Here is a 12,438-nt window from a genome sequence, read left to right as displayed (position 1 = left end):
TTTTTTTGCCTGTTTATTTTTTTCTCTGAAAAAACTAATAACCAATTTACTACCCACTTATACTGATGTAGAATCGATAGCATCTTCACGTTAGACAAATTTGTCAGTGAAGCCAAAGAATTGTCACTGCATTGGCATGGGGAACACACAGTGTGATTTTTCTCTTGTGCTCGGTTATCTAAAGGCTTTACGGTGTGTCCCACCCGTTTGGCCATTCACTCTCAAGTGAAAAAAAATGTTTCAAATTTTGCAACTTTAAAGGTGAGAGGAAAAAAAAAAAGTTTACTAAAAAAAAGGGGTGTAGTTCTGTTCTGCCATGCGGGGAAGAGGACACAGATCAGATGGCCTGGTGGCAATGCCAAAAAGGGCACATCAGACGAATCACTACACAAGTGTCGCATTTGGAGAAATCACAAAAAAGGGGAAGCGTATGGACAGGGGGGGAGGAGGAGAGGGGGTGCTGTTACCAAAAAAAAAAAAAATGTACACATAAAAATACAAAATGGATGAGAGAAGAGCATCCCATTCTTACCACCCATTCTTATCACCCATTCTTGCCACCCATTCCTACCACCCATATTTATCGTTCGTGGTCCTTCTTTTGTTGTAATTTGTCTTCTGCAAAATTTCATATTCCTTTTCCACGGCTTCTTTTGCTAGCCAGTTTATCTGATGTTTGCGCTTCTGTTTATTCCCGTGAATGATTACCTTATCGAAGGTGTTACTAGCCGCATTATACACCTTTGTTTTTATGTTATATTTCTGACTTTTTTTTTTTTCCTCTGTGATAGTAGGTTTCCAATCACTCAGAATTTGTCTCTGATCTATCACAGGGATATTTTCCAGATCCACGTTGATTTCTTTTTTCGTTGAAAAGCCATAGTTGGTGAGGGAGAGGTTGTTTAGGCTTCCCTTCGGATGGGTAGACGTGCCACAGTTATACACATACTGGTGGCTCCCATCATATGGGTAGTGCCTACCTGTACCTGAATTCACATTCTGAAAAAAGGTTTTACTGTCCCATGAGGGCTGCTGACAGTTTGCCTGCGTAGGGTTGGTTCCCCAACTGGGGCCTGTGTTATATCCCCTATGTAAAGAACTTTGCCAATTTTTTATATTGTAGTTAATTTTTCCAACAATTTGTGAGGATTTATTTTCGCTTGTACTGTCACTTGTTTTTTGGCACTTATTCGATTGAGGGGGGGATGTGCGTCTTTTTTTTTTTGTCATTCTGGTGTTGGCTAGCTGGTTCTTCCTCTTCGTAATTCATTTTGGTTTCTTCTCCCTGTGGATTACTTCGCAGGGGTCGGGGGGGCTCTTCCTCCTTTTCCTTTGGCGTCTTCTCATGGTTGCCTCTACTCTGTTCTGTTTGTTGTTTTGTCTGCCTCGCTTCACCTTCATCATCGGGAGCACCATCACTATGATTATTATCAGTGTTATGCTCATCCTCCGTGTCACTATCGGTTTGACTGTCTCCCTGATATTTACCCCTTTGCCCAGCAGCATCTCCCTGCGTGAGGTCCTCTCTCTGTTGGGACTCCCTTTCGCTTTCTTCATCACTGGAGTAGTATGACCCCAGCAGGTTTTGCAGATTCCGTTTCGATTCGGCATTGTTGGTGTTTCCCCGGGAAGTGGACAATTCATTGCAGCAGGGGGGTGGTTCATTCTTCGTAAATTTTTCCATTTCTTCTTCGTTTTTGTTTCCGCCCTTTTGGTTTTTTCCCTGATTTTGTGATTTGGCGTGGTAGTCCTGTGTCACCATTTGGCGTTTTTGCAGGTGGGCCGTATTTTCCTTCGTGGCCTTCTTCCCATCTTGCTTCATTTTGTTATTCTTGCTGTTCGTCACGCGTTACGCGATTTGGCTTTGTGTTTTGCGGCGCTTGACATTTTTTTGCATTTTTTTGGAAATTTTTTTGAATTTTTTTTTTCATTTTATGCTTTTTCCTTTTTGTTTACAGTTTGGCGTGAAAAAAAGGAAAAAAAGTTGGCTGGAAAAGTGCGTCATTTTTTTCTTTTGCTTCATTGCTCTTTGTGCGTTTGAAATTTTTTTTTTGTTGTTTGGGGGGGAAAATCCGTACTCTTCTTTTTCTGCGCCGTTAGAGGGTCCTCTGCGAGGGAAGCGGCATGTAAAGCGGCAAGCAAATGGCAAGCAACCGGCAAGCAACGCGGCAAGCCAATCGCGTGTGGGGAGTAGGGCAGATTTTTCGCATCCACGGGTAGCACGTCGTGCAGTCGCTCTTAACACGCGACTGAAGGAGGCACCAAATGGGAAAACGCGAGATGATGTGGGTAGGATGAGAATTTTTATCACATTGATAAAGCAAAATGGAGATAAAACGAATACCACAGGATAACACATGAACAGATGAGATGGAGGGAAAAAAAGCAACCTGCTTCTCTTCGTATGCTTTTTTTTTCCCCTTGGTGAAAATTCGTCTGAACAGAAAAAAAAAATGTTTTTGAAGTCAGCGGTATTTTTCCTTGTTCATATTTTTATCACCTGTACAAAATGTCATTCCTATTTTTTAAAAAATAAATATTTTGAAAATGTGTTTTTCGTGAATTCGCACACAAAAGGTTTTAGCAAAAATGACGAGAAAAAGGCGGTGAAAATACAGCGAAATAGAAAAAGGGGTGTGTTTTATTTTCCCCAGAAGATTTATGCCTCCGGCAGGAGGGGCGTGCACAGGTGGGTTAGGAAAAAAGGGGGCCATTCTTCTACAAGGTGTTTTTTTAAGTCAAATGGGGGGGGAGCCCTTTTTCCACGGAGTGGGAGTACTGGCTGGAGTAGTGGCGGGAGAAGTGGCTGGAGTAGTGGCTGGAGTAGTGGCGGGAGCAGTGGCTGGAGCAGTGCCTGGAGTAGTGGCGGTGGGACCCATATGAGTAGCCTCTCTGTAGGTGACTGGACACGCGAAAGACGCGGAAGTAAACTCTTCGCAGACAATTTTGAAAAAGTGTTTAAAGAAAATTTCGACGAAAGCAGTCGGTTGAAGAAGAGCGAGCTGATCTCCATCTTAGCCTGCATCTGCACAAATATAGTTATAGAGTATTTAAAAATAAAGGAGGAAAAAAAAACCGAAAATTTTGAGTACCCCTTTGACTATAGCCTGATGAATATCTTAAAACTGGTGAACTTTGAATATGACGTAAATGAGGAGCTTCAGAAGAAAAGGAAAAAAGAGAAGAAGGAGTTTAACAGGAGGAAGTTCAAGGGGGGTGGTGTCCAAATGGGCACGATGGGGGAAGGCACCGTTCGTGAGAGGGGCGACGGACGTGATAGAGGTGGCGGACGCGACAGGAGGGGAGACAACGTCCCAAGCGAACTCCATTTAGGAGGACCACTAACTGAAGGCGTATACGAAGAGACGGAGGAAGAAGTTAACATAAATATCGACAACAAAAACACGAAAGAAGAAAACGAAAAATTGGACGAATACATTAAAATGATGGAGTTCAATACAATGGAAATTAAAGATATTGAACCGTATATCGACCTTTTTTTTGGAAAAAAAACATATGAAAAAGTTTTTGTAAAGAACGGGATAGATATACACAAAATTTACGATAAGCTAAGTGAGGCGCTGTTTGATAAGTGCCAAGAAAAAGCAAACGTGATGGAACTGCAGAAGTTTGTCGAACACGAGGAAAAAAATTTGCGCAAGAAAAAAATTCATGTAAGGAATGGCACCATGTCATTTGACGAGTATATGGATGGTCTGGGCAGCTTGGAGGAGAGCAAGGGAGTGAGAGAGGTGGAGAGAATTCTCTACGACGGGGAGGTCCCCTCAGGTGGGGAGGTCCCCTCAGATGGGGAGTTCACCTCGGAGGTGGCAACGAAAAAGAGGAAAAAAAAAAGAGGAAAAATGGCAATGTTATAAACGGGTTGAGCAGTAGTGAACGAAGGGATGGCGATCATTTGGGGGTTGATCTGGGGGACGGACCGGACACGGACGGGGACGGGGACGAGGACTCTCCAGGTGGGGATAGCAGAAGCGGGGGTAGAGTCGACAGGAGCGATGGCCATGGAGTTGAAGATTCCCCTGGAAGTGCAAACAGAGGCAACCAAAATGATGGGGGCGAAGGACACGAAGGGGGAGAGGAGGATTTCTCGCAGGGAGGGCACCAACGGAGGGAGGGAGAATTTGAGGGCAAAGAGGAACACAAGGAGGAGGGGAGGAGTGAGAAAAGGGGTGGCGTGGAATTCCTGAATGGAATTTCGTACGCGTTGATAAAGGGGGAGGCAGAGATGGAAGCAAAGGGTGACGCTTCGATAGAGACAAAGGGTGACTCAGTGGAAGACCCAATTGGCAACGCAGCGGGGGACCCCCAGGGCAACATCGTCCTGATAAAATTCGTGTACGATAAGAAATACGCGTGCGAGTTTAGGACGGACATAGGTGTGATAGCCTACGAGGGGGTGGGAACGGAATTATCAGATGATATAAAAGAAGGAGTAAAAAAAATGCACAGCCGAGTCAGCAATGGGGAGGTTTTATCCGACTCCGATTTGATTAGAGGAGGTCCTTTCAAGCGAATACTCGAAGATCTAAATTTTGAGAAACTGTATGAGATGCCTTACAAGAAGCGATTTGCAAGAAAGCAAAGCATCGTTAGGGAAATGAATGCCTCAGTTGTGGCGCAAAAGGGGGTAAGCGAAATTGATGCGTATCCTCTGCTGTATGGATACTTGAAGGTATGGGAAAATGATTTACACTGCTACGAGTTGAACAAGGTCGAAATGAGGCACATGTGTGGGGTGGAGCAGGGGGGTAAAAAAGGTGGAGAAAATATGCCAAGTGCAAAAATGAAGTACAACTTTTTTCGCAATTACGATGAGGAGGGTGATCAGGCGGGTGGCGAGAGGGATGATCAGCCGGATGGCGTACTGATCGATAGCGACCGGTACAGACAAATCGTGCTCGCGGACGATGACAAGGAGAATGGGAATATTTACGACTTGCTGGGAGAAGGAGAATTTTCAAACAACGACTATATTTCGTTTAAGGCCAAACTGTTCATCAACAATAGGAATGAAATTAACTGCTATGAGGATTTAATTACAAAATTGAGGTGCGACAATTCGAACTTAAGTGTAACCATCCTGAGTCGCTTGAACAAAATAAAGGAAGATCTCTCCTTTGTGTCGGGGGAGGAGTTTTTAAAAAATTACACATTTGATGAGGAGGACGAGTTCTTCAACTTCCAGAAAATTGTGCACAGGTGTATGGTAGAGAGTAGGTACCATTCGATGTTTCGAAGTGAAGGTGGTGGACTCAAAGGAGGAGAAAGAAATTTTAAATTGTTTTGTCATCATGATGATTCTTCAGACGGTAAGAGGAGGGAAAGTGCCTTGCGGACCGTTAGGGAACGAAACGTTTTCGGACCGCAAGTAAGAAAGGGGATCACCCGTCTGCCATCACGTATAGGGAGAGCCCTTTCCATTAATGCAAAGGTAAGTGCAGAAGAAAGTAGGAAAAAAAAGCAACAAAAGAGAAGGGGGAAAAAAAAAAAACACGTCGATGATGCTGATTTGTTGAGCAGTGAGAATGAAGAGAATGACCCATTTAGTGACGAAATGGACGAAGATTTGCTTCGCTTTGAAAAAATAGACAAAATTATGGAGGTACGTGGGGAAGGCGACGAGAGGAGGGGAAGCAGCTTGGGAGGTAGCACGACCGACATGTTCAATGGCGAAGTGAGCAACCAAGTGGTAGAACAGCTAAGACGCCAACAAAATAGGAGCAATGAGAAAAGCAAAAATTATGTGGAAAAAATGCTGGAAAGGCAGAAGGGAGTAAACGATTTTTTAAGTTTAGAAAAAGCACAAGAAAGTGTACAAAAAAATTTGAGCGTAGTAAACTATGAAGAAGCCTTTAAGCAGCTGAAGAGCCAATTGAAGGGGAAGTCTAAGGGGAAACAGCAGGAAGTAGGAGACGAGGGCTCAGTGTCGGAGGATGGCCAAGTACAAGAGACAGAGCTGAGCGACGTGGATGATAAAGAAATCGAAAGGCAAATTAAAGGCATACTACAAGGCAAGAAATTAAATGAGGAATCATATCGGTTAGACCGCTTTGAAGAGAGGGTCGGAGTGGACACGGAAGAAGGTAGCGGAAAGAAAGACCAGAAAGAAGGGGAGGAAAAGAAAAAGATCGAGGAATTTTTTAAAAACATGAGAGTCGAAGTGAAGTTGAGTAGGGACATGTGCGTGGGGTGTGGAATACCCTTTCAGTCGTCTGATCAGAAGAAGTTCGGCTTTTTGAAAAGCCATGTGTACGAGAGGGTGGTTAGCAGGGACGAGGGCTTTGACAGGAGGGAGATACTGCGCGATATTTACGAGGGAGGGGCGGAGGAGAAGTGTGGGAAGGATGGAGATCTGATTGGTCAAGGGGAGGACAAGCTGATCGGTCAGATGGGCAGCAAGCTGATTGGCCAAGGGGAGGACAAGCTGATCGGTCAGCTCGGCAGCAAGCTGATTGACCAACTGGGCGGCCAAACAGAGGAGCAGAAGCGCAAGGAGCAGCTGCTGGGCGAGTTTCACAAACTGAGAGGGGAAACCATGAGCAAGGTTGTGCAGCTGGGGAGGGGCGGCACCTCTCTAGATGGAAGCGGCACCTCTCTAGACGGAAGCGGCACCTCTCTAGATGGAAGCGGCAGTGCCATACAAAACAAGGCAAGCCAACCAACAGGAGCGGAAAGGACTGATGAGAAATTCTACTTATGCGAACGATGCTTCAATTTGAAATACAAAAATGACATAAAGGATAACATGATAATTAATTACACAAATAAAAATGAAATTAATGCTCAAGATTTTGAAAAGTATGTAATAAATATTTTTAAAAAAAGATGTTTCATAATTTACATCGTAGATATTTTGGACTTGTACATTTATTCAAATTTACAGAATTTATTTTTTTATATAAGATGCACTCTGATAAGGGTAAAAGTGAAGGTTTTTTCTTTTGCATAAATAAGGTAGACCTTTTACCTGACAATAAAGAATTCACTGTGAAGAATTACGTGTATAATTTTTTGAGGAGGAACAAAATAAATGTGCTGTTTCGGAATATCTTTTTGGTCAGCGCTAAGACGGGTTACAATGTGAAGAAGCTAATTTATACGGTCTACATGAGGAGTAGGGTGGTGCGCAAGGGGGGGAAGCGGCGCGGCGGTGGGGGCAGAGCGAAAAGTGAAGAGGCTAACAAGGGGGAGGTGAAGGGTGACGAAGTGGCGGGTGACTCTGAGGATGACAAACTGGATGGTGACTATGAGGGTGACGAACTGGATGGTGACTATGAGGATGGCGAAGTGGATGGTGACTATGAGGATGGCGAAGTGGACGATGATGAGGCTAACCGTGAGGAACTGGGCGCACTGGCCCCCCCGGGAGAGGCACCGAGCAAAAAGAACAAGTTCTTCCTCAAAAACGTTAACATTTACATTGTGGGGAATGCCAACAGTGGAAAATCTTCCCTAATTAATTACCTACTGAAAAATGTAAAAAATAAAGACAATCGAAAATTCCAAATTAGCAACAGTATCATTCCAGGAACGACTCTGAAAAATATACAAATAAAGTTAAGCAAACATATAACAATTAATGACACTCCAGGAATTATTTCCAGTCAATCCCTTCTTTCTTGTCTCAACTTTGACGAAATGAAATACGTGGTCTGCACAAAGTTGAAGAAGAAAGTACCATCCATGTACATAAATAAAAATGATTATATTTTTATCGGAGGCCTTGTGTACATTCACATTTTAAATATTAAGAAGTATTACGCCATTATGTCTTTTTTTATGTCCGAAAAAATTCCAATCATAAAAAGGAAAAACTCAAAAATCCAAAGGACTTTTTAAGGGAGAAGATAAGCAGTGGGTTTCTTTACCCTCCCTTCTCAGAAGAAAGATTTGACCAACTGAACAATTTCAAAGATTGCTATTTTAATATTACAAATCCGTGCGTCGATCGGGACAGTGGTAGTTACGACATACACATACAAGGGCTGGGGTGCATCACTTTTTACTCATTTGAGAACATCGAATTTTATTTGTACACGCTGAAAAATGTGGATGTTGTTTCGAGGAGCTCCCTCATGCCGTATCATAAGAAGTATGGCAAGCTGAACATTTCCAGGGGGAAGTTGTAGCGATGGGGTGACCCTTAACGTAGAAGGGGAGGGAGAGGAGAGATAGATAGATAGATAGATAGATAGATAGAAGTTGGGAAAAAAAAAAACCACATCCCAGTGAGTTTGTTACGTGGCGTGAATGTCGCGCCGAGCTGTTTGTTAGTTTGGCTGCCAAACATTGTGCGCGTTTTATAAGATGCCTTTTTGCCAACCCGTCTGCTCATATGTAGACCCGTTTGAGTTTTTTTTTTTTTTTTTGTTTTTGTTTTAACTTCGTGAGGGTGGCCCTGCGCGGCGAAAAAGGAAAAAAAAAAAAAAAAAAAAAATTTGCACACATCACCAATAATTTTTAACACAAAAATGTTGGAAAAAAAAAAAAATGTGTTAAATAGTCTTATGCATTTGAGGTGTGTCCACAAATGATGTCCCCCAAATTGGGGCAAAAAAAAAAGAACGTATGAAGCAAATCAGAAATGCGGGTAGGTACTTAAAAATTGGTAAAGTTTGCACAATATCGATGATGGTGGGCAAAGACGAGCTAAAGTGAGGAATATGCTCAAAGGGGAGATATACATACACGTGTTTTGTTTGCGAGGCGCGGTACTGCTCTCCAACGAGCACCTATCACAGCAGCTGATTATTCCTCGAGTTCAAGAACTCCCGGTAAGAAGGATTTGCAATCATCAACTCGTTGTGGCTGCCAACGAAAATATTATTCCCACTGAAGAAAATAATTTTATCCATCGTTTGGAGATTTTCCATCAGGTGTGTAATAACAAAGGTAGTTTTTCCGAGGCATAATTTATGTAGCGCTTTCTCTATGGATTTTTTATTTTCATTGTCCAAATTGCTTGCATGTTCATCAAGGACGATAATTTTTGAATTTTTTAAAAAGCATCTAGCTATGCAAATTCTTTGTTTTTCTCCAATGGATAATTTGGTGCCTCTTTCCCCAACAAGAGTATCATACTGTTTATCCATTTGCAAAATTTTTTCATGTAATTCTGACTGCACGCAAGCATCAATCATTTGTTTATCTGTACATTGAAAATTGCCATACTTTATATTGTACGAAATGGTGTTGTTGAAAAGGATGGTGTCTTGCGGAACTACACTTATGTTCTTTCGCAAAGTGTACAGATTTATGTTTTCAATATTTTTATTATCAATGTATATATTGCCACTATTTATTTCGTAAAATTTCAGCAGCAATTTTATGAGTGTGCTTTTTCCCAATCCGCTTTTCCCTATGATGGCTACCTTTTCTCCATTTTCAATATTACACGTGAAGTTTTGGAAGATATAGTTATTTTCTTTTTGATTTGTGTCTCTCTTGGGTTCATTCGTTGTCGAGGTGAGAGATGTTGTTTGGATGCTCTCCCTAAGTGCGTTCTTTAAGTTGTTCTTTATTTCTTCGCTCATGGGTGGAATTGGCTGCTCCCCTGAGTTGAGCCATTTTTTGGGGAAGAAAAACTTATCCCTCATGGTTTTGAAAAGTTGGGAGAATTTGGATATGCTTTTTGTAGGCACTCCATTTTGGTTGTCTCCCTCACTTGTTCGAAGCTCCGAGTCGTTTTTTTCCTCCATGAGGGGGTACTTAAAGGAGACGTTTTCAAATTTGATGTTGCCGGTTTGTATTTCTAATTTGCTGGAATAGTCTAGCGACTGAATTTTCTTGACAAGAATTTTGATCATGCATTCTATGTCGACAAGACTCAGTTTGGTTTCTCGGTAGATAGTCCCAAACATGTTCAGAGGCATAGCTAGCTGAAAAAGAAGTGTATTCACCAGGATAAGGTAACTGAAGGGGAAAACATCATTGGCTATATTTATATACGTTAGGTAAAGACACAGGAAAAGATTAAAATTTAGAATAATCTGTTGGCCAAAATTTAGGAGGGATAAAGATTTCTGAACATTAATGGCTTCCCTTTCATATTTCTTTTGCTCTTTTATAAATTTTTTCAATTCGTGCATTTCGTTTGTATAGTATTTTACTTGTTCGACATTTTGGATTGAATCTAAAAAAATATTAAACGTGTTTTGTTCTGACTTGTTCATAAATTTCCTGATGATGGTTCTCCTTTTTGTGACGAGGGTGGTAAAGACGATATACAGAAACATATTCAAGCAGGTCACAAGGGAAACACTGTAGTGTATTTTGTACGTTAATATGTAGAGGTATAAAACAAATTCGATAATTATGGGAATAATTTGAAAAACCAACACGTTGAGTAAGTTGGTGATGCTTTTACATCCTCTGTTAAAAATGAAGGACAACTCTCCGTTTTTTTTAGAGAGTATATAACTGAGGTTTAAGTTGTGAATTTTATAAAAAAATAATTTACTAACATAGGTGGAAATTCTCTGACTTATCGTGTTAAAGACGCTGTTTCTCAATTCGTTTAAGCTTGATGATAGGACACGTGAAAGGACATAGGCCAAAAGAATCATGACACTTGAGTTGCTCGATAGTAGCTGTCCATCCAACTGAGGACTCAAACTCTTTTCCAAATTAACATTCTCAATAAAGGAGGACAAGAGAATTGGCGTATATATAATGGATATTTTGGAACATAGCAAAAAAATGAAGGAAAAAAAATCTTTATTTTCAAATTTTTATTTTTGTATATAAAATTTTTAAACACGTACACTAAGATTTTTATGTTTACGTTTATTTTGCTGTTTTTATTTTCGTTTATCTTTTCCAGGGTGTTCAATATTTTTTCCAATTCTTTTATTTTTAGCTTTTCGTATTCTTCATGGGGGGCGTCTGGGCGTTCTCCGCCGTGGCTGCCATTCGCGGCGGGGTTGCCATTCGCGGTGGGATTGCTACTCTCGGTGGGATTGCTACTCGCGGCGGGACTGCTACTCGCGGTGTGATCGCTCCTGTAGGCGCCCCATTCAGATTCGGCCCCCTCCTTCTCGGCTTTATCCCGAAAAGCGGCTCGTTCCCCTTGGCTCTCCTTCCCCACGTTCGTTCCAAACCATTTCAGGGGGACATAGAGATGTAGACACTTGTTTGTTATCCCTCTTTGGAGAGGGTAATACGTTGGATGCACCACATCATTGCACTTGGCATACTTCCGGGAGTGAACAACTTCGCGATGATGCTCTTCATTTTTGTCATCTCTTGTGTTGCGGTTGGGTGCACAGGGGGAGATATTATTGGGAGCTCCTCCCTTTTTTCGACTGCTACGTGTGTAGCTAAAATGGTGGTGTGCGTTGTTTAGGGTTGGTCCATTTTTTGGGAGATACTTTTGGGGGTGGTAAAACCTACGCTGGAGGCAATGCGGTGAGGCAGCAGCGTAGCTTCTACTTCCAGGTAGCCCATGAACCAAGGGGGTACTCTCCTTAGCTACTTCAGTACCTGTCGAATTTTGCGCTTTCTTTATTTTTTTTATTTTACGTAACAAATACGACGAGATGATTCTTTTTAGGGAGCTCGGGGTGGGTTCATTTTGTGCGTTCTTCTGACAGTTGTGATTAGTATGATGGCTAGCTACCAAGGTAGCGTACACGTGCTCTGCTATTTTTCTGGTTCTTTTCTCGTCTTCGCAACTGATGAGGTGGTTTTTTTTGTTTAAAGTTGAAACATGTTGACAAAAAAAGTGTTGTGGTAGGCGTGCATTTTTCCTGAAGCACTTGTAACTTTGCATATTTCAGAGGTGTGTTTTTTTGGTCCCTATGGCTGGATGCATGTCCTTGGTGGGAGGGAAGCCGAGAAGGAGTTCCACCACAGCAGGGGCATACACATGTGCAAAATTGCTATGGAGGTTCGTCAAAACGGTTGATCCAACGACATGCGCATGGGAAGGGAGCGGCCTCCTCTTTCTGCGCTCACCCCAAGGAGTAAGACTTGGTTTCCCTTACGACCTTTCCAGGGTTGCAGAAATGATATGGCCTGCTGTGCAAAATTGATTTGGCCTGCTGTGCAGAAGTGATACGGCCTGCTGTTCGTAGAAAGGACCACACAAAAACGGCTTATAATTACTCACTACTACATGAGCAGCTGTTTCTGTATGCACGCCTTATCGTGTGTGTGATTGTAACATGGGGGGTTGTATGCGCGGCTGCCTAGGGGCTGCTACAACGCAAGAATGGGGACAAAAGGTTGTAAAAAGGTAGAAGAAGGGGTGAAGGGAGGTTATTATGCAAGTTCCGCTTTCACGTCATGATCAAAAATGTAAATAAAAAAAATAATGGTACTTGTAACTTATGCTACTCACTTCGGCGAGAGGGCATAAAACGGGGAAAAAACATTTATTCGAGAAAAGGGCTACCCCTTTTTCTATATCAATAAAAA

General features: G+C 42.1%; 3 protein-coding genes across 3 annotated transcripts; 1 reads left to right on the top strand and 2 right to left on the bottom strand.

Moving 5' to 3' along the window:
- Positions 1-567: 567 nt before the first annotated feature.
- On the bottom strand, positions 568-1,822 carry PCYB_121190 (hypothetical protein; the record flags this gene model as incomplete). The annotated part of the gene is made up of 2 exons (XM_004223450.1): positions 568-986; positions 1,297-1,822. The coding sequence occupies 2 exons, from the start codon at positions 1,820-1,822 to the stop codon at positions 568-570; spliced, it is 945 nt and encodes a 314-aa protein (XP_004223498.1).
- Positions 1,823-2,879: 1,057 nt separating this feature from the next.
- On the top strand, positions 2,880-8,150 carry PCYB_121180 (hypothetical protein; the record flags this gene model as incomplete). Its single annotated transcript, XM_004223449.1, has 4 exons — positions 2,880-3,789; positions 3,828-6,970; positions 7,129-7,775; positions 7,910-8,150. The coding sequence occupies 2 exons, from the start codon at positions 2,880-2,882 to the stop codon at positions 6,968-6,970; spliced, it is 4,053 nt and encodes a 1,350-aa protein (XP_004223497.1). The 3' UTR covers positions 7,129-7,775; positions 7,910-8,150.
- A 606-nt stretch (positions 8,151-8,756) lies between these two features.
- Positions 8,757-11,791, bottom strand: PCYB_121170 (ABC transporter; the record flags this gene model as incomplete). The annotated part of the gene is made up of 2 exons (XM_004223448.1): positions 8,757-10,281; positions 10,785-11,791. 2 exons carry the CDS (start codon positions 11,789-11,791, stop codon positions 8,757-8,759), a joined length of 2,532 nt encoding a protein of 843 aa, XP_004223496.1.
- Positions 11,792-12,438: the final 647 nt, after the last annotated feature.

This window comes from Plasmodium cynomolgi, chromosome 12 (genome assembly GCF_000321355.1).
Source record: "Plasmodium cynomolgi strain B DNA, chromosome 12, whole genome shotgun sequence".
Taxonomy (NCBI): Eukaryota; Apicomplexa; class Aconoidasida; order Haemosporida; family Plasmodiidae; genus Plasmodium; species Plasmodium cynomolgi.
The sequence above is the reverse complement of the archived record's forward strand: the minus strand, read 5'-3'. Positions and strand labels throughout refer to the sequence as shown.